The sequence below is a fragment of the Electrona antarctica genome (genome assembly GCF_951216825.1).
Source record: "Electrona antarctica genome assembly, chromosome: 9".
NCBI classification, from domain to species: Eukaryota; Metazoa; Chordata; class Actinopteri; order Myctophiformes; family Myctophidae; genus Electrona; species Electrona antarctica.
The window spans coordinates 51,206,059-51,227,201 of record NC_136790.1 but is presented as its reverse complement, the minus strand read 5'-3'; the positions used below and the strand labels follow the sequence as shown (position 1 = coordinate 51,227,201).

The window sequence follows — 21,143 nt, the reverse complement described above, 5'->3', positions numbered from 1 at the left end:
AAAATGCTGTCCTATGTTTTCATGTCACTACCGAAACAGAAAGAGTTTAAGTCCATAGATGGAGCCTGGTTTAAGCCACACCCCCACACTCTTCACCAATATAAAGTGACATAGACTTCATGTTCATCATGGCCAAATGATGAGTAGCTAGTTTACTGAAATGAATGTCTTCCAAAGTCTGAAAATCAGTGTGGTTTTAAGGAGTGTCACTACCGAAACACATGATTTCTCATAAATTATAAACTTTCTGCTAAATGTGATGTTTCTATCCATGTACATCAGTTCAAATCAGTTTTTCTTAGCCATTTTTTTGCCTAGCATTGTAGAGTTTAGCTAAAAACTAGATAAAATTCTCACTAGTGACGAAACGATTGTTTCGGTAGTGACAAAATTGGATGTTTAATGTACTTAATTCTGATTTCTATGTCATCATGTTGTCCAAAATACCAAAACAAAATGTAAAAGGTGTGGCAGAGAGAGACTGAGAGTGAGAATGCAGGCAAAGGAGATGGAGAGGTTTGTTGGGTCACAGTGCAGTTACTACCGAAACACTGGTTGTTTTGTCTAAAATTGTTGTCATCAGTGGCCAGTAGGCCTATAGCTATTCTGAGATGCCGCAGCCTATAGCCTGCTAACACTAGTGTTACGGAACAGCTGACGTTATTTACTGAGAGAGAGAGAGAGAGAGAGAGAGAGAGAGAGAATTTAGTGTTATATTTTAGTTAACATTATTATGCTATTAATGTGTTGTGGTTCCTCCAAATATACATCACTTAAAGGTGTAGTTTCACACTTTTAGACCATATCCGTGGTCATCATATGGTCATACCTAACAATGGATGCCAAAAAAATGGGAAAATTCTCATTTTTGTGTGTTTTTATATCAAACGTCCATAAAAATATATTTTGTATTACTTCCTGAAAACGAAAACGTGCTGCGTGATGACGTGTCGAGGCCAACATCGATAAAAGCCAATAAAAATGAAGCTCACCAGTTTAATTCCCCATATCTCCGCATCCGTCCAGCACAGGCTGCACAGCTGCTACTGATTACAGAAATCTTCCGTTTGTATTCCCATTCAAGATAACATCCAGAGAGTGTATTACTCGGTTTCAACTTAATCATCACGCTAAAAATGTATCTGAAAACATTATAGGGTAGAAATAAGCCACATTAAGAGTAAACTGGTAAAGCTGGCCGACTATCAGATTTGTAAACAAACATCCACAGATTCCACACGCTGTCCTGCGTAGCATAGCTACCCGTCCCTAGCTACCGTCCCATCCCCTGAAGGGATGCGACGCTCTGATTGGTTCAGAAACTTCATAGCGGTGTTTCAACTTGAGACCGTCTGAAACTTCAAAATAAAATGTCCACCATTTCCGTTTCACTACGCCTTTAAAAGAATGAAGTTCCCAACATTGCCTTGATTGGTTCTGGAGGAGGAGAGAGAGCCATGGTGGGACTGCTGGCAACCGTGCTTCAACTGGAGGAAGAAGGTCTACTGGACTGCATGCTGTACCTGAGTGGAGTGTCTGGATCTACCTGGTACACACACACACACACACACACACACACACACACACACACACACACACACACACACACACACACACACACACACACACACACACACACACACACACTGCATGATGTACCTGAGTGGAGTGTCTGGATCTACCTGGTACACACACACACACACACACACACACACACACACACACACACACACACACACACACACACACACACACACACACACACACACACACACACACACACACACACACACACTGCATGATGTACCTGAGTGGAGTGTCTGGATCTACCTGGTACACACACACACACACACACACACACACACACACACACACACACACACACACACACACACACACACACACACACACACACACACACACACACACTGCATGATGTACCTGAGTGGAGTGTCTGGATCTACCTGGTACACACACACACACACACACACACACACACACACACACACACACACACACACACACACACACACACACACACACACACACACACACACACACAGTGCATGATGTACCTGAGTGGAGTGTCTGGATCTACCTGGTACACACACGCACACACACGCACACACACACACACACACACACACACACACACACACACACACACACACACACACACACACACACACACACACACACACTGCATGATGTACCTGAGTGGAGTGTCTGGATCTACCTGGTACACACACGCACACACACACACACACACACACACACACACACACACACACACACACACACACACACACACACACACACACACACACACACACACACGCACAGTGCATGATGTACCTGAGTGGAGTGTCTGGATCTACCTGGTACACACACACGCACACACACACACACACACACACACACTGCATGATGTACCTGAGTGAGTGTCTGGATCTACCTGGCACACACACGCACACACACACACACACACACACACACAGTGCATGATGTACCTGAGTGGAGTGTCTGGATCTACCTGGTACACACACGCACACACACGCACGCACACACACACACACACACACACGCACACACACACACTGCATGATGTACCTGAGTGGAGTGTCTGGATCTACCTGGCACACACACACACGCACACACACACACACACACACACACACACACACACAGTGCATGATGTACCTGAGTGGAGTGTCTGGATCTACCTGGTACACACACACGCACACACACACACACACACACACACACACACACACACTGCATGATGTACCTGAGTGGAGTGTCTGGATCTACCTGGTACACACACGCACAGACGCACACTCTATGAGGCTCCATTGGCTTCTTTAATAGACATGAATTGCGTTTTCGCATCGTGTGCAGACTGCACAGACTTTACGCGTGATCATAAGATGCACACAACCACCAAGCGCATGCACGCACATGTGTGCAATGACTTTCAAAATATCTTCTTCTATCTGTAGGGGCCAAAGGGGGGCGCTCTAGCAATCATTGACACATGTGTCTTGACTCATGCGGAACACATCTGTAATTTTGACCAGTAAGCTCTGCCCTCAGATTTTGGCACTTTGAACAGGCGGACTTGTTTACACATGTGCCTTGACTCATGCAGAACGCATCTGTCACTTTGTGCGTGAAGAAATTTGTAAAAATAAATAAATAATAAAATAAAATAAAAGTTGATGTGTTTCCTCCAACTGTGCCTTGGTCTGCCCCGAGAGGCATCCTAACCGGATGCCCGAACCACCCAAGCTGCCTCCTTTCTAGGCAAAGAAGCAGTGACTCTACTCCGAGTCTCTCTCTCTCTCGCGTGACTGAACTTCTCACCCTATCTCTAAGGGAGATGCCAGCCACCCATCGAAGAAAACTAATTTTGGCCGCTTGTATTCGTGACCGTACTCTTTCGGTCATGACCCACACTTCATGACCATAGGTGAGAGTAGGAACGAAGATTGCTCGGTAGACAGAGAGCTTTGCCTTCTGGCTCAGCTCTCTTTTCGTCACAACAGTGCGGTACAGCGACTGCAATATCGCCCATGTCGCTCCGATTCTCCGGCTGATCTCCTTCTCCGTTATTATAATGGAAATAAAGGATATGTATAAAAAGTATCATCCGATGTTGTCAATGGGCATAACATTACATTTATGAAGGTATCAATAGATGATGTAATTAAATGTATTTTCTCTGTTCTCCTCTAGGGCCATGGCCTCCTTATACAAAGAGAAGAACTGGTCCAGAAATGTGACGACTGTGATAGATGCCATCTTTAAAAGGCTGGCTGGTGACGGAGTGTCCTGGGTGGCGCAGGGAGAAAAACTGAAAAAATACTACGAAGCTGACCCTGAAAACTACTCTTTGACTGATTACTGGTCTGCAATTGCGGTCACCATGTGGGTGAAAGAGGTCAGAGAATAAAACGCACACAGTAACTTCTTCAGTTGCATTAAATGCAACTACATGAAGCATTGAGATCTTCCTCCATGTAGCTCATTGTGTTACTGAAGAAACGGACAAGAATGTTCAATACTCTTGCCTTGTCAATATTAAGTGGAAATAGTGTTTCCCTGATGAGCTCTTCTTTGTGAATGTGCATGCCAGTCCAGTAAGACACCCTGAGGGCGAGAAGCGACCTCGCCCTTTAGGGCACACATCCGCCTGGGTCACAGCAGACTGCTGGGCGAGCGCTGGCACTATAGCATATGGGGGGTCAGATCAACATGGAATGAATCATGTACTGGCCATATATGGAGCGTGTCTTGAGTGTACAGGGTTTGGGGCGGCGGTGGCTCAGGGGTAGAGTTTCCGCGGATGGTAACTGCAAGGTCGCCAGTTCGAACCCGGGCTCCCCCAGAGTTAGTGTCGAAGTGTCCTTGAGCAAGACACTGAACCCCTAATTGCTCTTGATGTGCTGGTTGGTACCTTGCATGGTTTCCGCCGCCATCAGTGTATGAATGTGTGTGAATGGGTGAATGTAATGCACAATCTATGTAAAGCGCCTTGGATAAAGGCGCTATATAAATGCACCATTTACCATTTACCATTTTGATGAGGTCAGATCAACATATGGCCCAGGTAGGGCCTAGGTAGGGCCCTCATCAAGCCTTAATTTCCGGGCCTGTTGAGAACGGCTGCACTAAAAACTTTGGGGAAGGCCCGTCTAGAGTTTGAATAGACAGGTATCAGTCAAAAGGGAGACATCGAAGAGGAAGGACGGGTGGGGGAGAATCAACATATGGAATGTCAGAACAGGTCATTCCATATATGGAGATCTTATGGTTTGAGGTTTGAGGTCAGATGTAGAGTTGCTCGCCGGCTCCATATATGCAGATCTAGGTGATGATCCAATCCTCTCCATGTATGGCTATCCAGGGTTTGATGAGGTCAGTGTCATGATCTTCATATATGGAGACGGCCATATATGGTGGCGTGACGTCATGAGGCGTGACCATATATGGAGGCGTGATGTCACAAGGTGTTACCGTATATGGAGGAGTGATGTCACGAGGCGTGACCATATATGGAGACGTAACCAACCGACCAACCGTTTTTCATCTCACTCGGTTAGCCAATCAAGTACCACAGTCCTGTTTGAACTGGTTGGAAAGCACAATGTTTTTCCTTCTGTCATGCACCGCGCCCATGTTTCACTAGAACATTACGTCACAACATCTAACCGAAAATACTGTAAAAAAGTGCACATACTTAGTAATTAATAAAGTCATGATTTCTGTTAGGCAAATTATTAAATCCATGCGTTTGAACCTGGTAGACACTGTATCGACTGCATGAGCCATTTCAAACATTCAAACATTTCAGTGGCATTTGTTTTGTTGAAAAGTCCAAATTTCATGTGTGAAATGAAATGAAATGAAATGAAATGAAATGAAATCTATATTTACCCAGGGTATCTGGGCTAAGCTCAATAACTTGTTTCCAGCCAGGCCCTGCTCATAGAACACATTTCATCGTAGTGGTTCAATGCCTTGTTCAAGGGCACTTCAGCGGTGGTAATTTTAACGTGTCGGACGGCTGATTCGAACTAGGAACCTTCCGGTATCAAGACCGTGCCGCTATCCGTTCGGCCACCGCTGCCACTGTAGAAAGTTACGTGCTTGTTCGGAGATCCCATGAGGAGATGGATTTTATTTTTTATCATGAGTCAAAGTGACAAATGTGTTCCTTATAGTATTGAAGTTTCATGGCTGTAGTGTTGGTCAAATTGTCCATGAGCTATGTCTGTTTAACCCATTCTGAACCCCTTTTGGTGTTTTAAACATTATGTTATAATTTAGCTATTGCAAAATAGCAGATCTACAAGCTCATAGCGCGCCCTCCAGATGGGGCAGCCCTCCTCTCTGATGCCCCATCTGGCGGAGTCAGGTTACTTCGGCGGCCAATTACATATCATTTTTTGGGGTCCTTGACATGAAATATTGAGCACCACTGATACAGAAACATGAGGTATTTCAGAAAACTGTCAGGATTTAGAAGATTTTTTAAAAAATTTGACGCCAGGCCTAAATGGGTTAAAGTTTGCATTTTTTAATTGATTTTTTTTTAAATTGTGGCAATTGAGTGCCACCCTTTGGCCAATGGTTGTGAGTTTCATGACTATAAAGTTGCCGTTTGGCAGAGCTCTCTGCCATATTGCAGAGTTACGTAAACAAGGACTGCACTGTTCCAGGTATTATGGCTATGTGTCTAAAGATTTGTCGTGCTTATTCTAACAATTGTGTTGTGTCTTCAGATAGATGAAACATTGTTTTCAGCTCAAAGAGGAAAGCATCACAAGGATCCCTATCCCATCTTCGCTCTGATTGACAAGGGAATGAAAGAACAAAAACAACAAACCAATACTACGCTAAGAAGTAAATATCATTATCAGTATCATTATCATCTGATTGATTGATTGATTGATTGATTGATTGATTGATTGATTGATTGATTGATTGATTGATTGATTGATTGATTGAAAGAAAAAATACGGTGGAGTTTAATCATTACTGACTTACAACATTGTGGGGAAAAAAAACATTTTGGAAAATGAACATAAACAGTTATAGTGGAGTGTGGCTGTGCTGTCCTGTCCTAACCTGACTCCGCCAGATGGGGCAGCAGAGAGTACACTGGGTTCCCCCCATAGAGTATATAAAGGATAGAGACCGAACTGGAGCACTAGCCCCAAGCCATTCATTTCGATGAAGTTGCTCAGTGGCGTTTTGAAGCACCCGGAAGACTGCCGGAAGTACCTCCTCCGGACCTCAAATTTGAGGACCGGGGTGACGTATGGGTGACGTAGGGAGTGATGGTCCTACGTGTTAAAGCACAGGTCCGCCTGCAGTCCTTCCTCTTACCACTAGGGCCCAGTGCTTCAACGTTGGAGCGCCTCACTGGCCCCTTGGTTCCCCCCTCAGGAGGGGGGAACCCAGTGTACTCTCCCAGTGTACTCTCTGCTGCCCCATCTGGCGGAGTCAGGTTAGTCCTGTCCTTCACTGGAGCCAAATCACATTGAACTGGACTGATACATTCAGAGGGTAACTGAGTTTTCACATTGAACTGGACTGATACATTCACAGGGTAACTGAGTTTTCACATTGAACTGGACTGATACATTCACAGGGTAACTGGGTTTTCACATTGAACTGGACTGATACATTCAGAGGGTAACTGAGTTTTCACATTGAACTGGACTGATACATTCACAGGGTAACTGAGTTTTCACATTGAACTGGACTGATACATTCACAGGGTAACTGAGTTCTCACATTGAACTGGACTGATACATTCAGAGGGTAACTGAGTTTTCACATTGAACTGGACTGATACATTCACAGGGTAACTGGGTTTTCACATTGAACTGGACTGATACATTCAGAGGGTAAACTGAGTTTTCACATTGAACTGGACTGATACATTCACAGGGTAACTGAGTTTTCACATTGAACTGGACTGATACATTCACAGGGTAACTGAGTTCTCACATTGAACTGGACTGATACATTCAGAGGGTAACTGAGTTTTCACATTGAACTGGACTGATACATTCACAGGGTAACTGGGTTTTCACATTGAACTGGACTGATACATTCAGAGGGTAACTGAGTTTTCACATTGAACTGGACTGATACATTCAGAGGGTAACTGAGTTTTCACATTGAACTGGACTGATACATTCAGAGGGTAACTGAGTTTTCACATTGAACTGGACTGATACATTCAGAGGGTAACTGAGTTTTCACATTGAACTGGACTGATACATTAAGAGGGTAACGGGGTTTTCACATTGAACTGGACTGATACATTCAGAGGGTAACTGGGTTTTCACATTGAACTGGACTGATACATTCAGAGGGTAACTGAGTTTTCACATTGAACTGGACTGATACATTCAGAGGGTAACGGGGTTTTCACATTGAACTGGACTGATACATTCACAGGGTAACTGAGTTTTCACATTGAACTGGACTGATACATTCAGAGGGTAACTGAGTTTTCACATTGAACTGGACTGATACATTCACAGGGTAAACTGAGTTTTCACATTGAACTGGACTGATACATTCAGAGGGTAACTGGGTTTTCACATTGAACTGGACTGATACATTCAGAGGGTAACTGAGTTTTCACATTGAACTGGACTGATACATTCAGAGGGTAACTGGGTTTTCACATTGAACTGGACTGATACATTCACAGGGTAACTGAGTTTTCACATTGAACTGGACTGATACATTCACAGGGTAACTGAGTTTTCACATTGAACTGGACTGATACATTCACAGGGTAACTGAGTTTTTCTTGGCAGACACGTTTGTTGAGATAACCTACCCTGAGGTGGGGTATAGTCTGGCTGGGGCCTTTGTGGACCTGAACAACTTTGGGAGTAAGTTTTACGAAGGGGAACTCACACAGAGCGAGCAAGAGATGGACATGCTCTACTTACAAGGTGACTTTACTGTTAACACAGACATACGGTACTCCAGTAGGCATGTTGGCATGTAATCTCCAGAGATTATAATGTGTTCTTTGGCAGGCATGTGTGGCAGCGCCCTCGCTGATGTGGACGCAATTGTGAAAATTCTATGGAACTCACTAAAGGAAACCGTCAAGCACTTTGTGCCTCATTACGGACGTACGGAAGTATACTATTTTATTCATTATGTCATTGGTATACATTCAAGCATTTTACTCTATGCACATGTTTTAATGATTTCATTAATGCTATTATTGTTGTTTATGCATCCGTCTAGCTAAGAAGCCATGCAATGTGTGTGAAGTGCTCCTGACCCTGGTGGAGATAAACCATCGGGCCGCAGAAGACCAGGATTATTCAGATCTTACCCCCAAAATGAACACGCTGCTTGAAGGTACACTTTGAATGTAGCAGTCATGTTTGGAAGTCATTGTGTGCACTAGTCAATTATATTTTGTGTAATGGTGGAGGTGGAAGATATATATAGTGCTTTACACCTAAATGTACCATTTTGTTGAAGGGAGAGAGGATGACAGTCACAGATTGTATGTTCTGGCACTGGGGAGCTAACTGGAGCGAGGTGATAGTGATGGAAGTCAATGCGCGTAATAATAAAGACTATCTTTGTCAAGTAATCGTTTTATAACTTCACTCGTTGTTCTTTGATTTTTATTTAGCACACTGTATAATTTTATCAGGGTATTTAAAGAGCATAGAGTATATGTAGGCCTACCATAGTTGTATTTTCTCCCAATAAATGATCCCCCCTATCATTTAAGGGCAGATCTATTGATACATGTATGGTGATTGATAAGTGAGTTGTGGTCCAGCAGCGTGAGCCTCAGGCAACACAAGCAGCAGCTTGTCGATACATTTGGCATGAAGTTGCTCAATCTTGATTACATCCAAATATACACCTACTAGTTTAAAACTTTGTTTTGTGGAGTTTAAGTTCCATAGAGTAGCCTATACACTGACACCACAGCGCGTAAACAGCGCCTCAAACTGTGACTCCGCCCACAAACGGGGGAAGTTGTGATTTCCGCTCGTTCACTGCAATGCAATTTGCGGCATTTTCAAAACAATATTGAGCAGAGTAGCGATTATCAAACGTATTTGCAATGCCATACGTTGAAAGATCTGTTGCCCGTGGACAAGGCACGCTACCTCCGCAAGTTAGATAGCATCGGCATAGATGTTTGTCCGTATGTGATTAAGGATTGGACCAAGTTGCATTGGCACCCATAGAAAATTCCGGGGTAAATTCTTACCCCGGATGTGACGTTTTTGGGCGTTCCTGTCTAGCGTGGTGTCAGTGTATAGGCCTATATTGAGTATATGTATCAGACTGCTTCTGGAAGGACCTGTTTGTATCTGCCTTATAGTCTCAGAGAACCAATGGTAATCCATTAGATTTGACTGAATTCCTGAAGATCTGTGGAATCGGTTTGATGTAATTATATCCATATATTTTGCCTGCAGGCAAACTGGACAAGATGGGCCGGCCAGTGTTTCTGGACACAACCCAAATGGAAAAGACTGTTGCAAAAGAGGAGCTCAAGCGGTTCACCTTGTCGGCCTGTGACTCTTTGTCTGACTCGTACGAGCTAGAAACGAAGTTAAACGGCGGTGAGTTGTACAGAATTATCTCAGCATGGAAATAGCACTAATTCAGAAACAACAGATTCATTAATATTGTATCGATATTTTTGGCCATTTCTGTGTATTTGTTCGTCTTCATTCATATATTCAAACTATGTGTGGACATAAGACTTAGACTATGATGACAATTATGAATAGATTTCTAAGTTGACTAAATGCAGCTAAATGCAAATGTAGCTATTCCCTGATCGTCTATATAAAATGAAGGAACCTCTGTCCATGTCTGTCTGGTCCTTATTTTTCTCCTCAGTGTGTTGACCAATTGATCTGAATTTTGCAAATGGACCATAGCCGGTATTGACCATTAGCACATGAAGAGCATGACGAATGGCACAAAAGCCTCCCTCCGCCCAAATTGGCACACAATTAACTACACAAATGTGACCGGGTCTGGCAAATAGGCCCTCATCTCGACCAGAGTAAAATATTTGAAGGAGATATGACCATTTTAAAATGATTGTGCCGTTTTACCCAAAACTGAGAAAAAACACCTATGGCTAGCCTACTTTGACTTATAAATGTATACATTTAATTTGCCCAGATCAATAATCTGTTGGAATGAAAACCTTCTTCAACATTCAAACTGTTAATATGAAAAAAAATGAAAATCACAAAAAAAAGAAAATCAAGTTTATTTGAGATTTTCTGCCTTTTCATTATAGGCGAGATGAGGACCATTTTGCTAGACCTGGTCACAAATTACACGAGTGATAGTAAGCATGGAGAAGTGAGGTCAGCTTTTAGATTGATAGCTGTAGTAGAGTTAAAATGAATTGAAGCGGCTGAATCAGATTGACAAATACAGAATAATACATATATTTGACAATCTATTTGGCATTCTAAAATATTTATCTATTACATTTGCCAAATAAATTACTTCCAGTAAACGTAACCCCCAAAGTAATTTTTGACACAATTAATAACATTAACTAGAAATGCATTCTGTCGAGGTGCCAACTTGCGCCTTGCACACAAGTAGGCCATGGCCTACTTGTGCGCGAGCAGAGCGTGCAAGTACTGCTAAATGTTGTTTTTACAACTGCTGTTCTAAATCCTTTTGACTGCAATGATGTTAATTCTCATGTTCTTTCCCTCCATAATTTAACAGAAAAAATATGATTTTATTTCCATAGGCCTATATCTGCTCAACTTGAACAAGATAATCCATGTCCATATTATCCACTCTATTACAAAAAAAATCACACCCGTGTGAACTGAGTGGTGTAAGGTCTTATATAGACTGATCAGCTGTGGTCTGACGTAATGAAATCACACCCGTGTGAACTGGGTGACCATAGCAACCATGCTCATTTTTTGGTACGAACAGACAGACAGACAGACAGACACGTAAACTACCAAAGCCAGTTGTAGGAGTGGTTTACACCACTCAAAAAAAGTGCGCTACAACCTACATCACCAGCATTGACCAAAAAGAAGGGCTTGTGAACACCTTATTACATAATACATTATTACGTACCAACGTACGGTCTACTTCTAATTACAGAGTGGTTGAAAATAATCGGAGCCACGGCGCAAAGCATAGTGCAGTGGAAGTGGGGAACCACATATGACTTCCTGCACAATATGCCTGCAGGTGAGAAACAGACATTGCCATGGATGGCCTTATTGACATCGGTGGCAACCATACTTTGAGTTTGAACCCAGACTCTTCTCAGTTACAGCAGGGGTTCTCAACCCGTGGGTCGCGACCCCTCGGGGGGTCGCCAAATTATTTTAGGGGGTCCCCAAATTATTTTCGAAAAAAAAAAGAAAAAAAAAAGATTTATTTTTAAATTTTATTTTCACGATTTTTCAAAAATAGCAGGCCTACAAGCTCATAGCGCGCCACTCGGTGGCGCGCTATGAGCTTGTAGATCTGCTATTTTTCAATAGCTAAATTATAGCTGCTTAAAACACCAAAAGGGGTTCCCGCCCAAAATGGTTTAAGGTTATTGTAGCAGTCAATTTATATTGGGGGTCGGGAGGGGGGCGGGGCGGGGGTCCCGAGACATTGCCAAAGCATTTCCGGGGGTCCCCGGCCAAAAACGTTGAGAACCCCTGAGTTACAGTACCAGTGTTCCAATTAAATGATCGCTGAAGAATCAAACAAAAGTAGGATTGATAGACTTTGAGACTTGATGTCTTTGTTTTTTTGTTTTTTTTGTAGATCTGCTATTTTATTTTTAATTGTGAAAATGTGGCGCAAATCTTTGAATATTATATTCTTTCAGAGCGTTTTTAACTCATATCTTTGCTTCCGAACAACATATTTTCAGATGGGGGTCGGCGGCCAATTACATATAATGTTTGGGGTCCTTGACATGAAATAGTTTGAGAGCCACTGACATAGAAACATTGTTTTTTCAGAAAACTGTCAGGTTTTTAGAAACGGCCTCAGGTATAAATGTATTGTTGGCTATGCATATAGCATGAACATAGTTATTGTGTTCCTTTACAGTATATGTAAAGAAATGTTAATATATTTTGCAATGTATTTTGTACAGATAACGGGAAGTTCGGGAACCTTAAAGACATAGACTCCGCTATCCTGGAATCGGAAACGAGGAGCTACATGGACTCTGGGGTGGCGCTCAACTCTCCCTACTTCGCCGTCCTGAGAGAAGAGAGACAAGTCGACCTTGTCATCTCCATGGACGTCAGCACGGGGGAGCCTATGAAGGTAACACACCCCATCATCTCCCTACAGCACGGGGAGGCCTATGAAGGTAACACACCCCATCATCTCCCTACAGCACGGGGGAGCCTATGAAGGTAACACACCCCATCATCTCCCTACAGCACGGGGGAGCCTATGAAGGTAACACACCCCATCATCTCCCTACAGCACGGGGGAGGCCTATGAAGGTAACACACCCCATCATCTCCCTACAGCACGGGGGAGGCCTATGAAGGTAACACACCCCATCATCTCCCTACAGCACGGGGGAGCCTATGAAGGTAACACACCCCATCATCTCCCTATCAGCACGGGGAGGCCTATGAAGGTAACACACACCATCATCTCCCTACAGCACGGGGGAGCCTATGAAGGTAACACACCCCATCATCTCCCTACACGCTTGTACTGTAGATACTGTACATGTGTATAGCCTTTTTGGGCGGGAACCCCTTTTGGTGTTAGCATTATGTTATACTTTAGCTATTGAATAATATCAGACCTACAAGCTCGTAGCGCGCCACTCGGTGGCGCGCTACGAGCTTGTAGGTCTGCCATTTTTTAAAAATTGAAGAACGACTGACATAGAAACATAGCTTTTTCAGAAAACTGTCAGGATGTAGAAGACATTTTTAGAATCTGATCTCAGGTCAAAATGGGTTAAAACGTTAATCCGAGCCGCGCTGATCATCATGGCTGCTCTGGGGGCCATCACTACACTACAGATACAACACTACATCACTTCCGGCGGGCGGGCGGAAGTGACCGTCTTCTATGCTTATTTTGTGGATTTCTCTGGCACTATAGCGCCACGTTCTGGCATGGAGGGCTGGGAGGGTTAATAGAGGGTATGCGTGTGACATCATCATCAAACCCGGAAGTTATGCAGGAATGCCTACCGAGTGGCAAAAAAACTACGTTCTGGCCTTGACAGCCCATGCATCCAAACAGAAAAGTCAAATCTGATTGCATTAAACAATGTTAAACTCACTTTTCCTGTTGCTTTGCCACTCGATGTGCCATTCACTTTAAGCATGCGCATACCCTCTATTAAAGTTCCTCCCTTTCCCCAGTGAGCCCCTGGGGTCAAAAAACCCTAGTTTCGGTTTGGGCTTTGGGTGGCAAAGCCCTCATCCAATCAGGATGAGAGGGGTCTTCCTCCAATCATGATCGAGCGGGGCGGGCCTTGGTGCACGTGCTGTTGGCCTGTTGTACTTCCCTCACTGTAGAGCGTCCATGTGCACATCTTGTTACCGGGGCGGACCAGGTTTTTTTCCAAATCACTGAATGCTCCTTTAACGTTGTGATTTTCTTTCCGCCGCTTATTTCTACTGTGAAGACGGTGGAGGGTGCTCACAGGATGGCCCAGGAGATGGGTATACCTTTCCCACCTGTTCCTCAATACCCACCATATTTCATGCCAGAGGTCATCTATGTGTACCGACCAGAGGATCCAGAAGATAAAACAACGCCAACAGTGATCCACATGCCCCTATTCAACAGACAAAACTGTGGCTCGCAAGGTAACGGTTGTGTTTGTATATTGCACACGAACGTTGTACTTGTAATGTCTGTCCATCCAAATACTGTCAACACAGGGGGTCTTACAATTTACAATTTACAATTCAGGCATTTAGCAGACGCTCTTAATCCAGAGCGATTTACATTAGGCAAGAACAAAAGCATGGGAATACATCACATATATAAAATGCATTTATCAAGAAACATGCGTAAGCTAAGAACGTAATTAGAACATATCTATATAATGACACTATACATATTAACTATACATATATACTATACTATGCTATACATATGTACTATGATGTGCTATGACTACATACAATGCAATTATTGTGCTGTCTACATGACATGCTATAAGTCTGTTTCAAATGCTATCTAAGTCTAAAAAGTGCTATCTAAGGGGGTAGGATAAGTGCTATGGGCCATGAGGCTAGAAGGGATGTAACGGGAAGATACTTCTCTGCTGTAGGTAGGTTGGAATCACCCAGTAGGATCAGGGGGGTGCCATTCTCCGGAGACTGAGAGACCCTTTTTGATGAAAGCATGATTTTACATTTGTTCATAATTAACTAATACATTCCTTATAAAGTTTATAAATGATGTAACACTAATGGTCATTAAGCTGTCACCATGTCAGTCTTTCAGAGGAAAGCTGTGGACAGTTCAGAAACCTGCCTACCAGTGACATCATTGGTAGGCAGGTTTGATAATTTCCTACAAATTTTATTTCCAGGCAGGCTGACGTTTTCATTAGCTTGGAATTCCCATAGATCAGGGGTGGGCAACTTTGACGATGGAGAGGGCCACTATATTTCTCACTCACTCACTAGGGCCATATATTACTGTCGTAGCAAAAATAGCCGATCTACAAGCTCAAAACGCGTCGCGCTGCGACACGTTTTGAGCTTGTAGATCGGCTATTTTTGCTATTTTCAAATTGAAATCTTGAATTATTTTTTTGCTATTTTTTAATTGGAATCCTGAAAATTAACATTTTTATGTCATTTCAAATGCCTTTAATTATACTTGTGTTGAAGCAATGAGCTACTAATTTAGACTGAAGTAATTAAAGCGGGTCAAGTTTGCATGTTGTGGAATTGTAAACAGCTGAAACCAATATTATATCAGTATTCTGACATTAACCTGAGGGCCGCATTAAGTGAAGGTGGGGGCCGCATGTGGCCCCCGGGCCGCCAGTTGCCCACCCCTGCCATAGATGATGTCCCTGGTAGGCAGGTTTCTGAACTGTCCACAGCTCACCAATGAGACAGAGAGTGAGTAGACGCAATTGTGCTCATCTCATTCTGAGCATTAGTGAGGAACAGTAATAATAAGATGATGTTGAAATTTGGTAAAGTTCTTCTTGGTTTGGTACATTCATCAGGTATCTCAGATTGAATGGGCCATAATGGAAATACAAATAATAGTATCTAATGTAAAGACCTAAAATATTTTAAAAAAGAAAGAAAGAAAAATAAAATAAACGTGAAAAACAATTACTCAGGCTCTATCATCATAAACTATCTATTTATCACCTGAGTGCAAATGGTGAGTGTGGGTGAAATGTGTGTATGTTACTGTGTGACCTTTTTAAAATGTGAAATATTTTTGTTTCTAATTTTCCCCTCATCTCTGCATCAGATAATTACGATAAGATGATAAAGGAATTTAACCTCCTCCAAGGAGCATACGATGGTCCAAAGATGGAGAAGCTGAAGAACTTAGCTGCTGCAAATGTGATCAACGCCAAGACCATACTGCTGGAGGAGATTAAAAAGGCCTTCCAAAGAAAAAGGTCCTAAAATGCAATGGTCTAAATCAGGGGTTCTCAACCCGTGGGTCGCCAAATTATTTTGGGGGGTCCCCAAATTATTTTAAAAAAATATATATATTTTTTTTAATTTTTTTTCCACAATTTTTCAAAAATAGCAGACCTACAAGCTCGTAGCGCGCCACTCGGTGGCGCGCTATGAGCTTGTAGATCTGCTATTTTTAAATAGCTAAATTATAACAATGCTTAAAACACCAAAAGGGGTTCCCGCCCAAAATGGTTTAAGGTTATTGTAGCAGTCAATTTATATTGGGGGTCGGGAGGGGGCGGGGCGGGGGTCCCGAGACGTTGCCAAAGCATTTCCGGGGGTCCCCGGCCAAAAACGTTGAGAACCCCTGGTCTAAATAAAGATTCTAGGACAAGGATAAGGATAAGGACACGCACATAGAACAACTTTCATTTGAACCAAAGTTGTGGTTCCCAAACAGTAGATTAAGATTATATTAGTGTAAAATCATATAAACCATGATTACAGCTATGATGATTTGGTGGTCATATAATCCTGTTGCTGAAACACAATACTTAATATGCATATGAATCTATGAATAATCATGTATAGTGTATAGTGATATAAATGTCCTTTATCATTGGTGTTTTCTTTTTTTTCTTTTACATTTTTGTCCCATGATTTTGTAACCCATTTTTCACCTTTGTGTCAATTATCTAATGTGGTCCTGGGCTCTACACACCCTCCGCCAACCTGAGGAGAGCAACGGACTTGAACTCATGCTTCCTTCATGCATGAGTGTCCAAGTTGCTCCTTTACACCTGACAGGGGGGGAGTTTCCCTGGTTGGACGTAGCGCGTGGAAGGAACACGTTATTCCAACCAGTTCCTTTCCACTCCATCAGATTGATTGATTGATTGATTGAAATATTTATTAACAGTTTGCAGAATTACAGTACAGTTCAAGCACAAACTCAATACAAAGACTGTTAACTGTGAGTGGACAACCCAATTAAGCCTTACACTTGTTTACAAGAGGGTCCACCTTGTTCAATTAATCAAAAAAGGCGCCCCAGCTGGCCAGGGGGAGGCAGTTTAGAGACCAGGATTACTGTTTGTTTTTGTGACTACCCAATCTACTGGTTCCCAAACAGTAGATTAAGATCATATTAGGCCTAGTGTAAAATCATATAAACCATGATTACAGCTATGATGATTTGGTGGTCATATAATCCTGTTGCTGAAACACAATACTTAATATGCATATGAATCTATGAATAATCATGTATAGTGTATAGTGATATAAATGTCCTTTATCATTGGTGTTTTCTACAGGATGTGTGGGTATAAATACTGCCCCTGCTGTACAGGTGCAAGATGATTTTTGAATAAAGTCTGAATAGATCATGGAATTTTGTTGTGGCTTGTTGAATTTAATGTCACTGCCATGTCAACTTTATATTTATATATATATATATATATATATTATCAAAATCGTACAAAAATAGAACAGATTGCAGATCGCTATTTTCAAATAGAAGTGTAAAATAAGGCTTAATGTATTATTGCATAGATGTTTTAATAATAATACAATCTATTTAACGTATACATGTCAGTGTCATGGTCAGTGTCATGTCAGTATCGTGTCAGTATCAGGGTCAGTATCATGGTCAGTATCATGTCAGTATCATGTCAGTATCATGGTCAGTATCATGTCAGTATCATGGTCAGTATCATGGTCAGTGTCATGGTCAGTGTCATGGTCAGTATCATGTCAGTATCATGGTCAGTATCAGTACATGAGTTTTTAAGCCGTATAATCAATCATTTTTGCCCATGTTTTTCTGGAGGGTCTAGAAGATCAACTTCAGTAGCCATGCACATCAGTATCACAAGAGAGTCCAAAAGAGCCTGGTCTGATGTTTTTTCTCTACAGAATTATATGTTCTGTACCATACAGTAAGTCTCGACTCGGCGAGCTTATCTACCTGCTGTTTAGCAATTGTGGAAAGAATTTAGTTTTATTTTTTTATCAGATGTTACCTTAATTGACCTCAAGCATTTAGATTTTACTTTGGTTTTGTAGCCCACCTCTTTCAGGCATCTCCAAACTTTTTGAGTGGTGCAACCACTCCAAGGAACAGCAATGTCTGTGACTTTGTGACTCGTGTTAACCTATGTTTGTGTGTGTCTCATGTGTGCCTGCTAATGAGAGAGAGAGAGAGAGAGAGAGGGGGGGGGGGGGGGGGTTGATTTGCACCACTCAGTTCACACGGGTGTGATTTATTGATAACTTCTAGAACTCTACTTTTTACACTTATTCTGCACGTTTTTAAGTATCATGGATCTATATTGTGAGATTTTCTGCGGTTGAGTTTGTTGTTTGTTTAATGGAAGGGAAGAGTCTCATCAGTGTCGCCAGATTCTGCGAGAGAAATTTAGCAACCAGGTCTATGAAAACAACCCCAAAATAAAATAACCAAACATTTTTATAGGCCATATAGGCTATGACATGAGCACTTAAAAACTGTTCATTGGCTATTTGGGGGGGAAAAAGCAGATTTACAGTTGTGAGCTTGTAGATCTCCTACTTTCACAAAAATATATTGTAAAAGAAATAAGTGATAAATGTGTAGCCTAATATCTTTGAAACATTTTAGCAACACAAATCTTTTATATTAATTTGGGGGGTCAGGGGTCATCAACATGTCCGTACATGGACAAACGTGTCCGTGGCAAGACTTTTATATGTCCGTATACATTATTTACAGTGAAAAATGGGTGCAGGAAAAAAACAGATGTTCAGAAATAAAAAACGTATTGGATGCAAAAGCAAAGGAGGGCAGAACTGGGCAAGTAAGGCTTGCTAAAAATGATTTTCACTGTTGAGAGAAAATGTTTCAAAGTGTCCAAAAAATAACAATTGAATTAGGCAACACAGATAACATCACAGGCAACAAACAAAACCTTCTTGTGTCTTGCTACAGACACACCTGTTTTTTTGTTGTTGTTTTGAATGCTACGATATCTATGCCGCTAGATTGTTGTCTGAAGGAATAAGCCAAACACAAATATATGTTTTCGTATGCTGTCCTCTCTTGTCTTGTTATGTCAGTTTTGTTTAGTGTTCAATGTCCGGTGACTATGGATGGAAATTAGCATAAAAACAAAAAAACTAAAGTGTTTCCTTCCTAAATGGGTCAATAAACTCACGACACAGAAAACGGATTCATTTTCATAGACATATGAGGTTTCGTCTCTGATGGCCGTATGGCACACGTTGCCTGGAAGTTGCCAAATGAAAACAGATTAAAGAAACACCTGTTGTTATGAGGACAATGTAAGACCCTGTTCACATGAATATCATGTTAGTACGCTGCTGCCCTAGTGTGTGTGTGTGTGTGTGTGTGTGTGTGTGTGTGTGTGTGTGTGTGTGTGTGTGTGTGTGTGTGTGTGTGTGTGTGTGCGTGCATGTGTGCGTGCGTGCGTGCGTGTGTCTGTACTATAAAACTGTGTGTGTCTGTACTGTAAAACTCTCAGTCTCCGCAGCCAACCATCTGTGGGCGTTTAAAGGTAGGAAAACCTGTTTATTTTTAAGTGCATCATGTGTAATACTGAAGCGTTACTATGTAACCTACAAAAATGATTCTGCACGTTTTTAAGTATCATGGATCTATTGTGAGACGTTCTTGTTTATTTTGTTGTTTGTTTTAAAGGAGCATTCAGTGATTTGGGTGATTTTGAAAACCCCCCGGTCCGCCCCAGTAACAAGATGTGCACATGCACCCACTACAGTGGGGAGACACACGACACCAAGGTCTGCCCCTCTCTATCCTGATTGGATGAAGGCTGCAGGGCCACCTAGCCAAAAACGAAACAGGGGTTAACTGGGGACAGGGAGGAACTCCTTATATGGTCAGCACACTCTATAGTAGGGAGGATTATCACAACAAAACAAAAAAATAAGTGCTATTTGAATTAAGTGAAATCTCTGAATATACATACCTTTAATGGAAGGGAAGAGTCTCATCAGTGTTGTCAGAATCTGCGAGAGAAATTTAGCAACCAGGTCTATGAAAACAACCACAAAATAAGCAACCATTTTCATAGGCCATATATGACATGAGCACTTTAAAACATTTAATAGCAACACAATTTGTTTAATATATATTAATTGGGGGGTCCTTGCCTGGGTCATCAACATATCCGTACACGGACAAACGTGTCCTTGGCAAGACTTGTATATGTCCATCTCACTGTAGTCATTATTTACAGTGAAAAATGGGTGCAGGAAAAGATCAAAAACAGATGTTCAGAAAGACTTATTTGATACAAAAGCAAAGGAGGGCAGAACTGGGCAAGTAGAGTTTGCTAAAAATGATTTTCACTGTTGAGAGAAATGAAGAATTAGGCAACACAGATAACATTACAGGCAACAAACAGCCCTGGCAGACACACCTCCAAGCTGCAGCTTGATTCATTAATTTCCATTAATTAATGGAAGCAGCTGTGCAGTGTGTTTGTCACGTTCGGTTTTACACTGTGGAGTCTTTTTAGTGTCTATAGGGCACGGGTTGCCCCGGGACACTCTCCTTGGGGATATATTCACAGTCTGTTACAGCATCCAACAGAATAACGCATAACCATAAGCACAAAACGTGTGTGTGTGCGTGTGCGTGTGCGTGTGCGTGTGTGTGTGTGTGCACGTGTGTGTGTGCGTGCGTGCGTGCGTGCGTGTGTGCGTGCGTGCGTGCGCTCTCCTGTGTGCACACAGGAGAAGGGGCGGAGTGAGGCGGTTATTTTATGTCAGCTCCTCTGTCCACCTGTCCCGCTCCTCACACACACACACACGGACAGACACACACATGGACGGACACACACACGGACAGGACAGACACACACACACACATGACACACACACGAACGGACACACACGGATAAACAGACACACACGCACACGGACACACATACAGGCCCTCTTCAAGCTGCAGCC

General features: G+C 42.4%; 1 protein-coding gene across 1 annotated transcript; it reads left to right on the top strand.

Annotated features, from left to right (window-relative positions):
- Positions 1–1,457: 1,457 nt before the first annotated feature.
- On the top strand, positions 1,458–16,175 carry LOC306930035 (cytosolic phospholipase A2 gamma-like; the record flags this gene model as incomplete). The annotated part of the gene is made up of 10 exons (XM_079510774.1): positions 1,458–1,549; positions 3,736–3,940; positions 6,285–6,405; positions 8,571–8,669; positions 8,788–8,904; positions 9,993–10,139; positions 12,677–12,898; positions 13,065–13,223; positions 14,274–14,372; positions 16,015–16,175. 10 exons carry the CDS (start codon positions 1,458–1,460, stop codon positions 16,173–16,175), a joined length of 1,422 nt encoding a protein of 473 aa, XP_079366900.1.
- Between the last annotated feature and the right edge of the window lie 4,968 nt (positions 16,176–21,143).